This window comes from Prionailurus bengalensis, chromosome B4 (genome assembly GCF_016509475.1).
Source record: "Prionailurus bengalensis isolate Pbe53 chromosome B4, Fcat_Pben_1.1_paternal_pri, whole genome shotgun sequence".
In the NCBI taxonomy this organism is placed as follows: Eukaryota; Metazoa; Chordata; class Mammalia; order Carnivora; family Felidae; genus Prionailurus; species Prionailurus bengalensis.
This window is the reverse complement of record NC_057358.1, coordinates 71,606,734-71,625,565: the sequence shown is the minus strand read 5'-3', so window position 1 is coordinate 71,625,565 and position 18,832 is coordinate 71,606,734. Positions and strand designations below refer to the sequence as shown.

Genomic DNA, 18,832 nt, shown 5'->3' with positions numbered 1-18,832 from the left:
ATATAAAGTAGTGATCAGGACAAAATGACAAAACATAATTAGTGCATTCGTGAGTGTTCAGAAAATAACAAGGAAAATTAAACTAGCCGCTCAAAATAACACATGAGAAAGATGAAAATAGGGAAGTAAAGGATTGTATAAGATGCCTATGCAAAAAAGACTTTTCAAGGAAATACTATAAACACAGAAGTAGTAGAAAATCTTATTTAAAAAAATATGACTCTGGAAAGATGACTCTACTGTTATCTTCCAATAGAATTTATCATAATTATCATAAATATCTATGACTTTTTTAGAAGACAATGCTCTGAAGGATTCCTTTTTTAAAAAAACCTATGTTATATAAAAAAAGACTAAAATCCTTCTTCTAAACAACTATCCATTTACTGTAATTTCAGTGATTTGTAGAATTATAATAGTATTTAGAAGGATACAATTTTAAGAGTGTGATTATATCTGAGCAGGTGCCATTTTTCTGTTGCTGAGGAAAAAAAAAAGGCACTTCAAAGTGGACAAAGCCACAGCAGTTGGTTTACAATTACTCTGAAGATATGAATAAATATATTTGAAGACATGAATAAATAATAGTGTACTCCTTCACCACTTTTTAGGCTGCAGTTGAGTAATCTACAACATACATGTTTATAAGCTGCATTCATACAAATTATATGCTTTTTTGCTCATCCATTTATCTCAGAGGTGTAGATATTTAATCCCCAGATAATGTGCCTTTACCATTTCCCTTTACCATAATTTCTACTATACCTGAAAATATGTCTCTCTCTGAGAATAAAGCCCAGTATTTTTTTTTCACACAAGAATATTTTATTTGCAGGCCCCCTTTTCTCCTGATTGCTTTAATTTCTGGATTATTTTTAAGCTTGGTGAGGTTTTTGAACTTGTAAGGCCAAAGAAAATAATGTTTATGGGATAGCTTCTTTTGAGTATTATGTTCAAATTAAATACTGCAAATTCTTAAGCTAAATCAAGAAAAAGGACAAAAATGAAAGGAATCAAATTCACCTAAACACGTAGTTCTGAATATATGCACAAGTACCTTGAGATACTTTGCTAGACATCTGTTGCATAGAAATATAAAGGAGGTATGGTCACTGCTCTCAGCTTGTAGAAGAGATAAAATACGTACCACAACTGTCATACAAGATAGAATGTACTGAGTTTCTTAACAGAGAAGAAAGCTACAAGGTTCAAAATAATACATACTTGAGAAAAATATAAATTCAGATCCATGAGGAAAAAAAAAAGGAGAAATTATTTCCAGTTTGGAACAAGAAGGGCTCGAGTGTCTACCATTTGTATTAGGGCTTCAAATATGATGTGATTATTGGCAAGTCGAGATAGAGAAAGAGATGTAAGCCAAAGAAGTAGCTTTAAATGCCTTGCTAAGAAGTTTGAACTTTACTCTGAAGGATTATTTTTGAGAAAGGAAATGAGGAAAAAAATATATGTTAACCAAATCCATATTTGGTCCCAGTGCTATTTTCTGAACGCCAGACCCATATATCCAACTACTTACCAGACAGCCCTACTTGGAAGCCCAGAGGAAAGTGTAATTCAACATGTCCTGAACTAACTCGTGTCTTTCTTCAGCCTGCCCCCCACTTTCACTCCACAGTGAAGCCTTTCTCTTCTTTCTTTAAATAGCATCAGCCACATTTTCCAAGCCAGAAATCTAAACATCATTCATGACCACTTCCTCTCCCTGATCTTTGAAGTTAACAAATCACTAAATTCCTTTATCTTTGCTGTGTCTACTTTGAAAGATTCTCTGTGTTTCTTTCTGTGTACTTCCACACTGCTAGCAGTCAGTACAGCACTGTTCTTAAGAGCTCACAATTGAAGCCTGACTGCCTGGGTTCTCACCTGGGCTCTGTACCCCAGTAGATGAGTGACCTTGGGAAAATTATGCAACATTTCTATGCTTCAACTTCCTGATCTATAAAATGGGGATAATAACTGTACCCTCCGGTTGTTGTGAGGAATTTAAATGAATCATTATATGGAAGTGCTTAGAATCTGGTACATACCAACCACTATGTAAGTGTTTGCTTTTATTATATAACCATTGCTTGCCTGGACTACAGAAACAGCCTATTAATTGATCTCCTGGCTGTAATTTTAATCCACTCAAATATCTTTTCCAAAATGAAGCCAAGAGAATCTTTTTAAAATAGATATCTGATTATGCTTTTTTTTTTTTTTTGGCACTTCCCTTAAATGACATTTTATTGTCTTTATGGATTTCAGATTTCTTAACATGACCTTTACTTGGGCCCGGAGTGCCTCTGTCTACCTACTCCGTTCCTCCTAGACATTCAACTCCTTCCCTCTAACACATTTTGCTGACTGTAAACATTGGGCCTTCAAATATACTCTTACTACCTCTTACTAGACTGCCCTTGACTTCCTCTTCTTACCCAAATCTTATTCATAGTTTAATTGCTACTAGAATGTATATGTGGGCAGGAGAAAGATCCAGAAAGAACTATTAATGTGATAGGAAGTGAGTAAATAAAATTTATTGGGGAGAGGGAATGAACTATATCAAATGCTGCTGCTAGATCAAGTCAGGTGAGAAATGAGAATGAGACTTGACCACTAGATTGATTTAACAACATGATTTCTTTAATAGCTCACTAAAGGAGTTATTAGTATTCTTAAAGTTGGAATTTTTATGTATTATAGTAGGTTTTTCAAAGCAGAATTTACAAGCCTTATGTATATTTATTTTAGGAATTTTACATTATAATAAAACTATATCTAACAATTCCAAAACTCTATACTACCAGTCAAGAATAGTCTCTTCATTGGGGAACCCAGTATAGATAACAATCAGGAAAAAAAAAAAAAAAGGTAAGTTCAAGTTAATTCAAATCCCATTGTATAGCAAAAGGTAATCATTGGTTCACAATGATTTTCTGCCTCCACATTTCTTCAGATATGGCAAGTACATATCAACCTTTGCTGTTACCTTTTGCTCTATTTCTTTATTATGAATGTACTTTATTTCAGAGCACATGTTCTTTTTTGTGGCTGGACACCTCTTCTTTGTCTTCTGCAACAAATCCCAGGACTGTCTCTGCCTTTATTAAAAACAAATGCATTACCTGACAGCAGAGCTTTTGTTGTTATATGTCAAGCAAAATGAAATGATTGTTAAAAATCTAATCATTGCCATTAATGGAATGATATTCATATAGTGGATATTTAAAGGGTTATATAGTAAGAAGTATTTGCAGAGTTTGTGGTCAAAGAGACCAAATAACTATGGTTAATGCTTTTCCTGCTTACTGTGATTCTTCATTATAAGAATATTTAATAGGAGACAATGAGTAAGTCATCAAATATAACTTATTCTGAATAGACCAAATATAGAGCTATTTTATAAAATTGTATAAAATTTCACTTTTTGCTCTTCTTTCTCTAAATAGCATCAGTTAAATTTCTCTGATCTGAAAAAATTATATATTTATATATAATAATTGTACACACACACACTAATGTGCTTTTTTAAAAATGTGAAATATATCCTCATTCTAGCTAATAGTTCTGCTTTTAATCACACTCTATAATTATAAACATTGTTATCCTTGATAAATCAAGCTATAATAATGTGTTCACTATAGTTATAACAATCTTTTCAGCCATTGTCTCAGTTCATTGATTTTGTTTATATGGAAATTAATAAAAATCAAGGCAAATAGAAATATATAGCTTATTTTGGGGAATGCATATATAACAGAACTTAATATTTAAGAATTTAAATATGGCTAAAATATAATCTTGACTTGTCCATGTCTTTAATAATGTTGAAAGCAAACCATTTAAGAGAGATATCTACTAAAGTCTATCTTTAAAATTTTCTAAGAAAAGCAGTGTGCAGTTCCCCCAGTTAAAAGCCATCCATTCCATCTTCTTTCTAACCCACTTTTCTGGTGTGATTTAATTCTTTCTTTCTTGACCTTTACTCAGAGGAAACAGATGAAGTAGGAAATAACTGCTTACTGCCACTCCTACAATATCCCTGAAATGTATTTTGGCTTGTGACCTTTAAATTATGGGGATAAATAAAATGAATCACGTCTCTTCTTATGGACCTGATCTGTGGGGTCAAGATATGTTTGCTTTTCATCTGTATGGAAATGCTTTAGGCTGTGATTGCCATGGAATAGGTGAGGTCAGGTGAAGAATGGCCCGTTGCCTGTTGAGTCAGGCAGGAGACAAAACAATCATCTGAAATGGAAAAGTTAAGAAGTGGTAGATTATTTGTGAGAGAGATGGTGATTGCTGATGGTCACTTGCCCTCTGTGGGTGGGGGGCAAGGTGTGAGGACAGCATGAAAATGCCTGGGCAGAACACTGGGAGCTTACCTGTGGGTGACAGGGCTGTGAGAATAGGGCTTAAAGCTGAATAAAATGCCTCAGAAGTCCCATGACATTTTATCTCCCACTAACAAAGGATTTTGGGTAAACACCATTTTAACATTGAGGATGATTTTTTCCAATGAAAATTCACGGGCACTTTTGGAATTTCATCTGCCAATGATTTTTGTGTGATGAATTGAATTCTAATCTTACTTTCAAAAAATATAAGTGTTTCATAAAGCCTGATGGTATTTACAGAGATATAAAAGTTGAGAATCTAACCAGGGTTATCTGCTGTTTGAAATCAAGCATGATGATGTTTTCCTGTGAAATCCCTAGATCATTAACATTGCTTTAGTCAGCATTTAATAGGAAATGCATGCCTGTAAGATGAAAGATAATTTACAGTTGAATGTTTCACTTCGGAGACAACTTGTCTGATTCAAACCCAGCATATTCTAAGCACATTGCCTGCTGCCTTTTCTTGGCTGTAGATATCGATGAGTGTGGGACTGGGAGGCATAGCTGTGCCAATGATACCATTTGCTTTAACTTGGACGGTGGATACGATTGTCGATGTCCTCATGGAAAGAACTGCACAGGGGACTGCATCCATGATGGAAAAATCAAGCACAATGGTCAGATTTGGGTGTTGGAAAATGACCGTTGCTCTGTCTGTTCATGTCAGGTTGGTATAAATAAAAAAAATTGTAATCATTTTTATTAGGATGTAGTTTGCATATATTTTAAGTGTACAGCTTGATGAATTTCAACAAATGCATGCATCTACTTAACCACTGTCACGTTTAGTAGAAAAGGACATTTCCATCCACTCAAATGTTATCTCTGTCCTTTCATAGTTAGTCCCATACTCTCAGCCCAAAGGAAACACTGATTTTGGTTACTGTAGGTTAGATTTCTTTATTCTAGAGCCCTATCTAGTAAGTAGTACTAGTCTTTTTTGGCTTCTTTCTCTCAGTATTATGTTTTTTGACATCCATTTATGTTCATTGCATATATCAGTAACCCATTTCTTTTTATTGCTGAATAGTATTCCATTATATGGAAATGCCACAATGTGTTTGTTTATTCACATGTTCGTAAAATTTTGCTAACTATGCAAGTACTTCTGTAGTAACAATATCATATTTGAATGAATGCATGGATGAAGCCAAAATGGACATACTATGGCCTATAAGTGAGAACTATCTATTTGGATTATGTTTCAGTTTTAGAGGAATGTTCTACTTTGTTACCCTGTTGATAGTAGAGATTTATATTATAGTTAGGTAAATAACTTATGTGCCGAGGGCTCAATTATTATGGAAGACATTGATAAGAGTGTGTACCAAAACTTAAGGTCTAATATGTCCCATAAACTTAACAATAGGTAAAACTTATTGACTACTAAATACAAATACATATGCCCTGACGCAAAACAAATTGAGGTAATATTCTAATCACTATACTAAGTAACAAGTACATGTATATTTATGTATGCATACCCACGTTTATATAGACATAAGGACTGTGTAGTGGTTATTTCATGCTGGTCGTTTCTGGAAAATTTCTGGCCACGAAATTGGAAGTTCTCCAGCTTGGGTAATTTCTGTGTGATAGCTACAAAATGTAACTTTAAATCTATTACACTGATGTTAGTATATTGAGAAATGGAGGTTTTGGGGAACTGCCTTCATTTTTTCCTTCTCATACAGAATGGGTTTGTAATGTGTCGACGGATGGTCTGTGACTGTGAGAATCCCACGGTTGATCTTTTTTGCTGCCCTGAATGTGACCCAAGGCTTAGCAGCCAGTGCCTCCATCAAAATGGGGAAACCTTATACAACAGTGGTGACACCTGGGTCCAGAATTGCCAACAGTGCCGCTGCCTGGTGAGTTTAGCTACAGGAAGTAGAGGAAAAGTTCGGGCCCAGAATCTAACTAGGGAAACAATCTTGCCCTCCTGCATCCGCCGATAATCAGGACCTGGCCATAGTGCTGGCAGTTACAAAAAGCGAACCTGTTTAGGATGACAAGATGGTAGGCATGCAGTCAGGACCTGTGAAGGCACATCCTAGACTACGTGTGGTGTGTCATGACGTGTATGTCTTTCCAGAGCTTGGAAGAAGAAAATACTCTCCTAGCATCTGCAATCCCATTCAGCCTCGGTGTAGCAGCATTCATGAAAAATATCATTGTTTTGTCCAAATAGAACTTTTATTAATCCATTTCTATCAGTCATGCTCAGAATTAAAAACAAACAAAAAAACAAAAAAACAAAAAACAGAAACAAAAACACAAGCACATACTTTTTCCCCCCCCTTCTAAATATTTTTACCATCACTGCTATTCTGGTGGCCACCCTGTTTTATACATGATATGGATTTGCAAAAAATATTTATTAGAATATTAGAATTGAATGTATATGTTTATAAAAGCTTTATTGGAAGCAATAGGTAAAAAAGAAAATGAAGACTTGATCAAGAAAACACCAGTATTTTTTCATTTGACCAAATTTTTGTTTCTTTCTGGTAGTGTAAATGAAAAGGGAAATTAGTCTATGTATCTTTATAGAAGAAAGTTTCACAGATGCTCCTTTTAAAGTCATGGCTAGTTTCCTTTCTATTTGTGTGAGGATATTTTGAAGGCAATGCTTTTTTTTTTGTTGCTTCCTTTTTATACTTTCAACCCAAAAATCAATTGAAAGAGCAAGGTCAGTTTTCTGTGCCTGAAGGCTGCTTTCATCTCCAAGACCATGAGATTCAGAATTATGAAGAAAATAGGAAACAGGTGAGAACTACATTTTAAAAAGATCAAATTCACACAATTTTCCCATGTGGAATAAAGAAGACTGAAATCAGTTCCTGGTTGTTGTTGTTGTTGTTTTCTCCAAAGTCCCTAAACTGAGAAACATAAAAATGAACAAAGAAAACCTGACAAATTCCCTTCATATTTCAGTTTATTTTCTTGTAAATGAACAAAACTTTCTTTATGCAGAAGGGAATGAATGAGAAGGTAGAGGGGAAAATTTTTTAAATGAAAAAAAGCACCTAATACGCAAACCTTCTTCCATAGTAAATAATAATTCTTTGTCAGGGAAAAGATAGGAGCTTGTTTTATGAGAAAGGGCTGTTGCTTTTGTTCATTGTTGTTCTTGTTTAATCCTTGAGCACTCTTAAAGTCCAGTTGCAGTATAGACCTCAGCACTGTGATAGGGCTTTTGTCGATTTCCTGCCAGATTCGCGGCTGTGAAGGTGTGAGTGTAAATATCCATCAGATGAATGGAGAATGTAGTAAACGCTGTGCTCCCTCTCTCCCTGCCTCCCTCCATGTCCTCCCTTCCTCTCCCTTTGCTCTTGTACATCTGCTTTCTTTGCAGCAAGGGGAAGTTGACTGTTGGCCTCTGCCTTGCCCAGAGGTGGAATGTGAATTCAGCGTCCTCCCAGAGAATGAGTGCTGCCGGCGTTGTGTCACTGACCCTTGCCAGGCCGACACCATTCGTAATGACATCACCAAAACTTGCCTGGATGAGATGAATGTGGTTCGCTTCACTGGGTCCTCTTGGATCAAACATGGCACCGAGTGTACTCTCTGCCAATGCAAGGTAAAGCCTATTAAATGCAAGTAGGAGGGAGGGGGCACCTGGGTGGCTCAGTCAGTTGGGCATCCGACTTCGGTTCAGGTCATGATCTCGCGGTCCGTGAGTTCAAGCCCCGCGTCGGGCTCTGTGCTGACAGCTCAGAGCCTGGAGCCTGTTTCAGATTCTGTGTCTCCCTCGCTCTCTGACCTTCCCCCGTTCATGCTCTGTCTCTCTCTGTCTCAAAAATGAATAAACGTCAAAAAAAAAAAATGTAAATGCAAGTAGGGAACTTTTGGCCAGCTGTAACCCAGGGCTCCTCGATATTACTATGCTCAACCTGGCCAATGGGAAGCATTTTATTTTTCCAATTTATTGTTCAAACAGCTTTATTAGTGCCCAGGCTAACTTTAGCTTTATTAGCCACTCAGCTTTATTAGTGCCCAGGCTAACCACCCTGTGCATCCTCAAAGCACATTCAGGGAGAAGGAGGTGTGTGATCAAAAAACCAGAACGATCAGTTATTTATGTCACCAGAACAAAAAGAACCTACTCAAATTGCCCTAAGGTATCTAACTGTACACATCTTAAAAAAAAAAAATCTACAACACAAACTTCACGTTTCTTCTTTCATGATGGAAGACAATATTATTTTATTGATTTTTATCTGGTCCTTTTATGAGGTCTGTGAGATATATCGACAAAGTAAATATATTACATTTTCCAAAGTGAAAATCAATATGGAAAAAATGGGCATATTTCTTGGTTCGTTGTGGTCAGTTGCATTGGGTTAAAAAATTTAAGATCTGTTGTTTGCTATATTTTATTCCTACAGTTGGAGAAAAATCATTATAAAGATTTTTCTTCTTATTCTCATCGGAAAATAGAGCATGTGCCTTTTACTTCAATGAGAACAAAAATACAGATAATGTAGACAGTATACAGAGTTCATACATACTAGCAGAGTTGAAAGCATTCTACTTGATTATTGTTCCTACAAATATTTGATTTAGTGGTCACGGTATTTCATAGTCATAATTTTTGAATCAACACTAAAACTAAGTAAATAATCTGAAGGCTTAACAACAACATAAGAAAGCAAAGATTCAGATTTTTTCCAACGTAGCATAGTCAGATAACTATAACTACACTGCTTTTTAAAATGAACAATTCCATTAATTTTTTTCAGTAGAGCAATTTAATTCAGATTCACTTGACACAGATTCTTACCAGAGTGGCTTGATGTAACAGGACAAAGAAATATAAAATGCTTTAAGCTTTGGAATAGTATTATCTATTTCAAACCAAAATTTCTGTCTCTTTCAATCAGTGTAATTTTTGTCAATCAAGCAAAGCTTTTTGAGTGAACATTTAATGCGGTTTTTGAAAGTGCATTAGCAAATTTGAAAGTTACTGCTACTACTGAAAGTGACTAATGTATATGCAGTGCTTTAATATACATTTAATCTGAGTACATTTAGCAGTGCATATCTAGAAACTTTAGCATTAATAACCAACAGGGAAATACTTTCTGACATTTCATTATCAATTAAAGTTGAGTCCCTTTACTTTCTTAATCTAACTAAGACTATTGTTCCGAGAAGTGACAGCAAAAATATATACCAGGCAATAGGATGAAAAACACACCAAATATGGCTCACATAGATACTTCCAATAAGAAAAATGCATTCAGAAATAGCAAAACATGAGAGTGTTTTCTGAGTGAAGAGCATGAACAAGCTTGTCATTTACTCTCTTATAAACAACTAGTAGGATTTGGGGGCTCATGATAGGAATGTATTTCAGGAAATGTATTTTAGATTAGTTTCATTTTTTGACAAATAAATGCAGATTCTCAGAAGTTACTATTTGATGCTATTCCCGTTTTCCCTCATTAAATATGAGTTATAAAAATATGCTCTATTTTACCAAATCTGTCCCAAATACAAATTTTTATTATGTGTATTTTATGTTATTCTAAAAATAAAATGTATGCCAAACAGGCTCCAGATATTGCATTGGAGGTGAGCGCTTTTCACAATTTGGGGTTTTCAGAACGCCATTTTTATTTATTATCTCCCTGTCCTACCCACCCTATGAGTTATTTGAATATTTTAGTCAATGAAGACAAATTGTGCTGGTATTCTGGTGCCAGGGTTGTAATGATAAACAAAACAGACACAATTGTTCCTGGAAATTATTGCTTAGAACCTTATTGTCTAGAGCTGTACCATCCAATATGGTTGTCCATAGCCAGATGTTGCTATTTAAGTTAATTAAAATTAAATAAAATTAAAGCTTCAATTTCTCAGTCATGGTGGCCGCATTTCAACTGCTCAATAGCTACATTTGGCTAGTGGCTGTCATATTAGCACCTATAAAAAACGTTTCTGTCATCACAGGATGTTCTGCTGGACAGCACTGGTCTAGAGGTGAAGAATGCAGCGTCTAGAGTAAGGCTACCTGGATTCAAAGCCTGGTCAACCACACTAGGAATGTGACTTCAAGGGATGTTCATTAATTTCTCTGTGGTTCAGTTTGCTCACCTGAAAAATGAGAATATTAATAGGGATAATTTTAGTACTTACTTGGGATGGTTACTATAAGAATTGAAAAGATCCATAAAAAAATGTTTCCTACACATTTCATATACAGAGTAAACATTCAATGTTAGCTATTATTGGTGGTGGTAGAGTAAATAGATAGTACTCAAGTTATGAAACAGATAAAGGTGACATTCTAAACTGTGATGGATACTCTGAAGGAGACGTGTACTGTGCTAAAAGACTGTACAACATGTGTACCAGTTCTCTCCTTAGCAAATGACATTGAAGATAAGAACTGAAGAATTAGGAGTTGGCAGAGGGGAATTTTTTAAAGATGTCTTTTTATTAAAGATGTCTTCAGCTTTAATTTGCTTAGGAAAGAAAGAAAGAAGGAAAGAAAGGAAGGAAGGGAGGGAGGGAGGGAGGGAGGGAGGAAGGAAGGAAGGAAGGAAGGAAGGAAGGAAGGAAGGAAGAAAGAAAGAAAGAAAGAAAGAAAGAAAGAAAGAAAGAAAGAAAAAAGTTCCTCCATTCAGAAGTTAAAGTCTTGAGTCAAAAATGAATTACTAAGGTTGCTTTTCCTAAATCTAAGAAAGACCATGAATCCTTTGATGGGTCAGAGTAAGCTTTGAGCTTCAAACAATAAAGAGAGATGTGTCCAGTTGAGAAATAAATAGGAAGGGAGGAAGAGTTAGAGGGTAATTTCCTTTAGTAAATAATTACCAAATAGACCACTTGGAAACTGGAAACCAGGGAGCTACTTTTAATTCCTGGGGAGACTCTAGACGTAATACTGAAATAATTGAGGTATGAAGAAAATTAGAGTTTTATGAGGATGAAGGTCCTAACTTCCTAATCATTATCAGAAACAGCAGACTTAAAGTTTTGAAAGTGGACCTCTGTACTAATATTAGAATAGATAACTAGATCTATCTATGGAAACAAATGCCCCACAAATGAGAACGTTAAAATGAAGATTTTCATGTATGATCAGGAGAGATTTGCAAATCAATAGAGGAAGAAAGGATTATTCTATATATATATTGGAATATCATATGCCAAAATCAATTCTACATGGAAGATATGTTAGATATTAAAAATAAAAAGAAAATGTAATAAAATATTAATCAAAATTCTGTAAGGGAGATGCCTTTTCTAACATAAAAGTGATAAAATATACCTCAAGGGAAATTTAGAGCATCTGTAGACAAATAAAATTAGGAAATTATGAAGTCACAACTAGAGACTGGAAAAATAGTCTTCCAGAACATATGATTTCTTTGTTAAATTAAAAACATGTAAAAATTAACAAGAAAAAGCATTTATTTCCCATAAATAAATAAGCAAAGAATGAATAAACAATTCACTAAAAATGCAGCTATTAAAAAAGAGATTATACAACCTTTAAATTATTAAAATTCTAATGTAAACTAACATAATGAGTTATTATTTTCACATACTACAGTAAAAAAAATTCACAATAATTTCCAATGCTGACAGAGCCATAACTGGAATTATAATTCTTATTTTTAGTGACATTGAAAAATACATGTCAACAGCTACACACACACCTCTTTGCCTACTCTCTATCCCAACTCAAACATCTTTTGTCCTATTAATCCCAGGTCTAAGAATATAACCTAAAGAAGCAATCTAAAATATGGAAGATGCTATGTGCATGACAATTTTCACCTCAAAATTATTTGTCATATAAAATCAAGGAAGAAACCAAGGTGTCCAAAAACAGAAAAACAGTTAAATAAGTTCTAGTAACTCTATATGATTCAATAGATCATATTATATTGTAATTATGTAATATATATAATTATATAATTATATTATTCAGCCATTGAAATACTGCTTAAAATAAAAACTAAGCTAAAAATATATAATATACAGTTTAATTGCAAGAATGTTGAAAATAAAAGAGTATGAAAATTAATTCTATGAAGATATACTAAATTATTGATGGTAATGGGATTTTTAAATATATGTTAATTACTCTATATACATATATCTATAATATAATTTTTAAGCAGATTAATATATTAATTATACAGTAAATGATTAATAAATTAATAAAAACTAAATATATTGAAATAAATAATATTAAAATATACTATACATATGTGATATATGAATATATTACTGAAAATTAAAAGCCAACTGTCTTCTAATCTTGATATTTTGGGTTTAGCACAAAAATAGTGACAATGACTTTTTTATAACTTTTTAAAAATACAGAATAAATATAACCGGAAATAACAGGGTGTTAAGAAGGGGCACCTGCATGGCTCAGGTGGTTGAGTGTGCAGCTCTTGATTTTGGCTCAGGTTATGATCTCACAGTTCATCATATTGAACCCTGCCTTCAGCTCTGCATTGATGGTGCGCAGCCTGCTTGGGATTCTGTGTCTCCCTCTTTCTCTGCCCTTCCTGCACTCTCTCTCTCAAAATAAATAAATAAATAAATTTATTTTTTATTTTTTAAAAATATTTTTAAATATTTATTTGTTTTTTGAGAGAGAGAGAGAGAGAGACAGAGCATGAGTGGAGGAGGGGCAGACAGAGAGGGAGACACAGAATCTGAAGCAGGTTGTTATGTGTTATGACAGCACAGAGCCCGATGTGGGACTTGAACCCAGGACTGTGAGCCAAAGTTGATCACTTAACCGAGCCACCCAAGTGCCCCAGTAAATAAACATTTTTTTTTAAAAAAACAGGGTGTTAAGGAAATTTACTGTATACTACGTAAAAATAACTAGTTTTTATAATTCATTATAATAGTAGGTTGTTACTATTCCTAATCAGACTAAATTTCAGTGGATCACCTTTGATTTTAGTTTTTATCAAGGTAATATTTATTATAGTGAAATGCATAGCTATTATGTGTATAATTTTATGAGTCTTATAAATCAAAATATAGAATATTTCCAACACTCTAGTGAGTACCTTTTTATCCCCTTCCAGGCACTACCTACTTACCATAGCAAACACCATTTAATTTCATTATAATATATTTATTTTGCCTTTTAAAAATTTCATATAAAAGGAATCACACAGAATGTACTCTTTTATGTCTTCTGGTGAATTAACCATTTTATCATTATGTAACGCACTCCTTTTCTCTAGCAAGGCTTCTAGACTTGAAGTCAATTTTTTCAAGTATTCATTTTATTTGGATCCATCTACTTTAAACCTATCTATGGTTTTATATTTAAACTGCATCCCTTATAGTTAATGTGTACTTAGTTCTTATTTTGTTATCCAGTATGACAATCTCTGTCTTTTAAATGAAGTGTTCGGTCTGTTTACATTTAGTGTCATTTTTGGTATTGGTGCATGTAGGGCTACCATTTTGCCATTTGTTTTATTTTTGTCCTATTGTTTACATTCTCACCCCTCCATTTCTTCCTTCTTTTTATTTTTATATTATTTAAATTGAATTTTTCTTTTGGATTTTTAACTATAAGTTTTTATATTATTATTTTAGTTGTTGGTTTAGAGATCACATTATATACCATTAACTTATTACAGCATAATAAGATTTACTATTATACTACGTCAAATAAAACATAAGAACTTCAGCATAGTAGAATTCCATCTCCCTTAGCCTTTGAGCTATAATAATCATATATTTTATAGCCATGTAAACTATAAACCATAAAATTCCATGGTATTATATTTGCTTTAATCAGTCAAATATCTTTTAAGGAAATTTAGGGGAAAAGAAATGCCACATTTCATATTTATCCATATATCTGCCATTTCTAGTGTTCTTCATTTCTTCTCACATGTTTGAGTCTCCATCTGGTGTCACTTCCCTTCAGCTTTACTTTCCTTTAGCATTTTTCATATTGCAGATCTATTGGTAACAGATTCCCTCAACTTACATTTATCTTTAAATATCTTTATTTTTGAAAGATATTTTTATTAAATATAGCATTCAGGATTCACAGATTTGTTCCCAGCATTTTAAAGGTGATACTCTATTGTTTTCATAGTGACGATTCAACTGTCATTTGTATTTTTGTCTAAAATATGTATAAAATATGTCTTTTCCCCCTGTTTCCTTTCACAATTCTTTCTTTTTTACAAGTTTGACTACGATGTACTTAGGTATGATTTTTGTGTATATGTTTATTCTCTTTGGTGTTTGTTGGGCTTTTTGAGTATCTAGGTTGATGTTTTTTTTCCATCAAATTAAGAAAATTTTGACCATGATTTCTTCAAGTATCTTCAAATATTTTCTCTCCTCCCTCCTATTTTTCTGGGACTGTGATTACTCATACGTTATATTGCTCAATACTATTCTTCTGAAGGTCACTGAAGCTTTATTTTTATATCAGTCTTTCTTCTCTTTGTTTTAAAATTGGATAATTTTTATTTTTTGTTTCAAATTTACCGACTATTGCTTCTGCCATGTCTAATCTGCTGTTAAACCGGTCCAAAGAATTTTTTCATTTCAAATATTGTACTTTCACTCCAAAATTTCCATTTAATTCTATTTATAGTTTTCTTTATCTGCTGAGATTTACCATCTATTTTTTTTTACCTCAAACATATTTAAAATGGATACTTTATAGTCTTTGTCTGCTAATTACTCCATCTGGATTATTTTTTAGTTATTTCTATTCACTGCTTTTTCTCTGGATTGAGTTACCTTTTCTTATTTTTCTTCACATATCCAATACTTGTTATGATTTATTAGATATTATGGATGATGTATGGTATAGACCTTATGTTCTGTTAGCTTTCCCTAAAGACTATGTTTGTTCTAGCAGGTTGCAAATTACTGGCCAATCACCTTGCACTTATGAAAGCTTCATTTGACATTGGTTACATGGGTCTATTCCAGGTTTACCAATAGGTCTAGGGTAAGTCTCTTAATCTTGAGACCTTGTTTTACTCCCAATCATGGCCTTTTTGGGCTTTCAGTGAAAAACGTGAATTTTTTTATCAATCCTTCCTAACTTTGGAGGACACAAATTTTAAATACTGCTACCCACAGGAAGCAGCATTTGGAATCTCTCCCTTGGATCTTCCAGCCTTCAAGCTGCAACTGATTATTTCTTTAGTCTCTTCTGTAATTCAAAGACTTTGAAGTTGAGGAGAGTTTATATGCTGATTCACTTCCTCCTTTCTAGATATTTTCCTCTGAATTTACAACCCCTCTGGCAGCCCTAAAAGTTGTCCTCTGGTGTCTGGGGCCTATCAGATTGTGTCTTTCTGCTTGAGTTATTGTTAGCCTAAGCTGCACAGACCACAGAGTGCCGTAAGGGGAAATGCCAAGTAAAAATAAATCTCACACAATACATTTCCCTTCTTTCACAGATTGAAACCTCTCCACTGTCTGCCTGTTTTTGGTCACTATCTATTGCTTTCAAATTGTTATTTTTTATATTTTGTCCAGATCCTTTATAGTTATCTGTTGAAGGTTAGTTTTATATATAAGCAACTAGAACTCCAGTGGGATATTTTATTACTCATTCATGTATGAACTATGTTTCCCTAATTGAGGAGCTTCCAGTGGTATATGATTTGTGGAGCATTTATCTTGTTATAACAGAAACTATTGATATGGAATAAGAAAAACATTCCTGGAAGATTTTGGAAAATATACAGTCCCTTCCTCAAATATACTCATGGGAACCATAATAATGATTTTTCCACCCACAGGGATCTAATGCCAGCTTCACATACTCTTTGGTAGAAAGCTCCAGAAATTCCCTCAAAAGCCATACAATTTGAGGAACGAACACTCTCAGGAACTGGTATATCCCTCATTTCATTGGGTCCCTGGACTGGAAAAGATCGTGCAATGGTTATGAGCAGGATAACGAAGCTTTAAAATGCCACTAGAGATCCAAAAGATATTGAGATTTCCTCTGTCAGAATAAGAACTCTGCTCAATAAAAATTAAGAACAGAAGAGGATTAGCTTAAATTGATAATACTGTTCTTGGAAATAGACTAGTTTTTTCCTCATTTGGTGTGCTTCAACAAAGTTTAAAGTATCAAAATCTTTTCTAAGTTTTATCTTATAAAACAGACACTTTTGATTTTATCATATTAAAGTATAATACATTTTTAAATAATCTAAAGTCATTTATCTGAGAGGAAATACGAAATAGAGGATGGATTTTGGAGTCAGACTAACCTGAACTTTAATCCCAGCTATACGATTCACTAGCTGTGTGATTTTGGACATGATATTTAAGCTTTCTGATCTTCGGTTTCTGAATCTAGAAAGTGTGACTATTAATAGTGACCCATTGGGAATGGTGTGAGTTGAAATCAGATAATGTATTTAAAGTGCCTGGCAAAGTGGCTGACACAGAGTATGCACTCAAGAAGTAGAAGGATATTATCATCTAATGATTATAATAATATTAACATTATCATCATTATTAGTTAGCTGGCTGAAGAAAGTAAGAGTGTACAAAGAATTAAAAGAGTGAGATATTTTTTCTTTTTTGTAATGCACTGTATTATTTTGGTATTTTATTATACAAATTAATTATGCATATCTGGCCTTTCCCTGCTATTTTTCCTGCTTTACCTCTACACTGTTTTCTTCACTAACTCAAGATTCTCACCCAGACCTTTTTTCAGCTTCTTAACTGAACAAAACTCTTTTCACTTTAAAGCCTTTACTTATTCTGTGCTTCCCTGTGCTTTTGGCCTACCCTTCCACACTGCCTTGAGGTCTTGGTTTAAATATCACTTCTACAGAGAAGTCTACCCTGGCCACCTAATCTAAGTCAATCTCATGACACCACCTAATTTATTTCTTTTCTAGCAGTTTTCACAATTTTTGATTATATGTTTACTTGGTATTTATTATTTTTCTCCCTCTAAAAAACTGTAAGCCCTGCTCCGTGAAGATAGTGACCATGTCTGCGTATTCATCAATATACCTAGGGCTCAATATATTCAATACATATTTTGTGAATGAATAAATTAGAGAACAAATGTAATTTAAGATGCCATGAGGTAAATAAAGCTAGTCTATGATTTGCCACAAATGACTGGGAATAATTGGTTCTACAATAATAGAGACATGAGAAGTGACTGGGCTATTGAACCTTAAGGAGTGCATAAATAATAAGTAAACCCCAGTTAGATTTATGTGTACCAATCAGTAAGTATGAGTATTTACTAATGGCTTAACAGCTTATATCATCCTTTTCTTTCCTGTTTTTTTTTTTTCTTCTCTAGAATGGCCACATCTGTTGCTCAGTGGATCCACAGTGCCTTCAGGAACTGTGAAGTTAACTGTCTCACGGGAGATTTCTGTTTAAAGAATGTTCTTTCATTAAAAAGACCAAAAAAAAAAAAAGTTAAAACTTAAAGTGGATGATTTGTGGGCAGCTAAGTGCAGCTTTGTTAATAGCTGAGTGAACATTCAATTATGAAATTTGTGAAGCTTGAGAAAATCACTAAAGGAAAATTCTTGGGGCAAAACGAGACTAGAATTCTGCTTCTACTGTGTCTGACATCACTGTGGTGGAAGAATGGGTGTGGAAGACACAGCACGACATCATGACCCCTGGATATAAAGCCTGAGCCCATCAGAGCTTTGAAAGCCTCTAGCTTCACTGGTGCAGAAAATTTTTCTCTAGATCAGAATCTTCACGAATCAGTTAGGTTCCTCACTGCAAAAAATAAAATAAAATAAAATAAAATAAAATGTAAGGCAGTGAATGAATTATATTTTCAGAAGCAAAGCAAAGAAGCTATAACGTGTTATGTACAGTATACACTCCGAAAAGAAATCTGAAACAAGTTATTGTAATGATAAAAATAATGCACAGGCATGGTTACTTAATATTTTCTAACAGGAAAAGTCATCCCTATTTCCTTGTTTTACTGCACTTAATATTATTTGGTTGGATTTGTTCAGTATAAGCTCGTTCTTGTGCAAAATTAAATAAATATTTCTCTTACCTTATAACATGTCTGAGTGTCTTGTTTAATGTGTTCATTTTTCCCACAGATGCTTCAACACACAAGTTGCTTCCTAGTTCTGATGAAAAACTCCCACATGCTATCTCCAAATTGAAAGGTGATTTTCACTAAATTATATGTCTAAGTGGAGGATGTGACAGATACCTTCATTCTGCCTCTCTAGATGCTCTCAATCACCTTTTCTACCCTCTCTGTTTCCTGGGAGCTGATCTATGTAGACCATATTAATGGGTTCCCTTGTGCTCTGGGTTCTGGTCTGATTTCACCAATGGGGACCTCTGGCAGGATCTCAGAAAGAGGTACACTTGGGGGTTTTATTCTGCTGGCTCCCTTCCTGCCAGATCACTACCACGATTAG

The 18,832-nt window shown here is 34.0% G+C and overlaps 1 protein-coding gene across 4 annotated transcripts in view; it reads left to right on the top strand.

Moving 5' to 3' along the window:
* NELL2 (neural EGFL like 2) overlaps positions 1-18,457 on the top strand; it is a 338,935-nt gene extending 320,478 nt beyond the window's left edge. For all 4 annotated transcript variants that reach the window (XM_043563469.1, XM_043563471.1, XM_043563468.1 and 1 more), the window contains 4 exons: positions 4,880-5,073; positions 6,101-6,277; positions 7,765-7,989; positions 17,725-18,457. In XM_043563469.1, coding sequence (XP_043419404.1) covers positions 4,880-5,073; positions 6,101-6,277; positions 7,765-7,989; positions 17,725-17,775 — 647 coding nt within the window. In that variant the 3' untranslated portion in view covers positions 17,776-18,457. The remainder of the gene's footprint in view (positions 1-4,879; positions 5,074-6,100; positions 6,278-7,764; positions 7,990-17,724) is intronic.
* Positions 18,458-18,832: the final 375 nt, after the last annotated feature.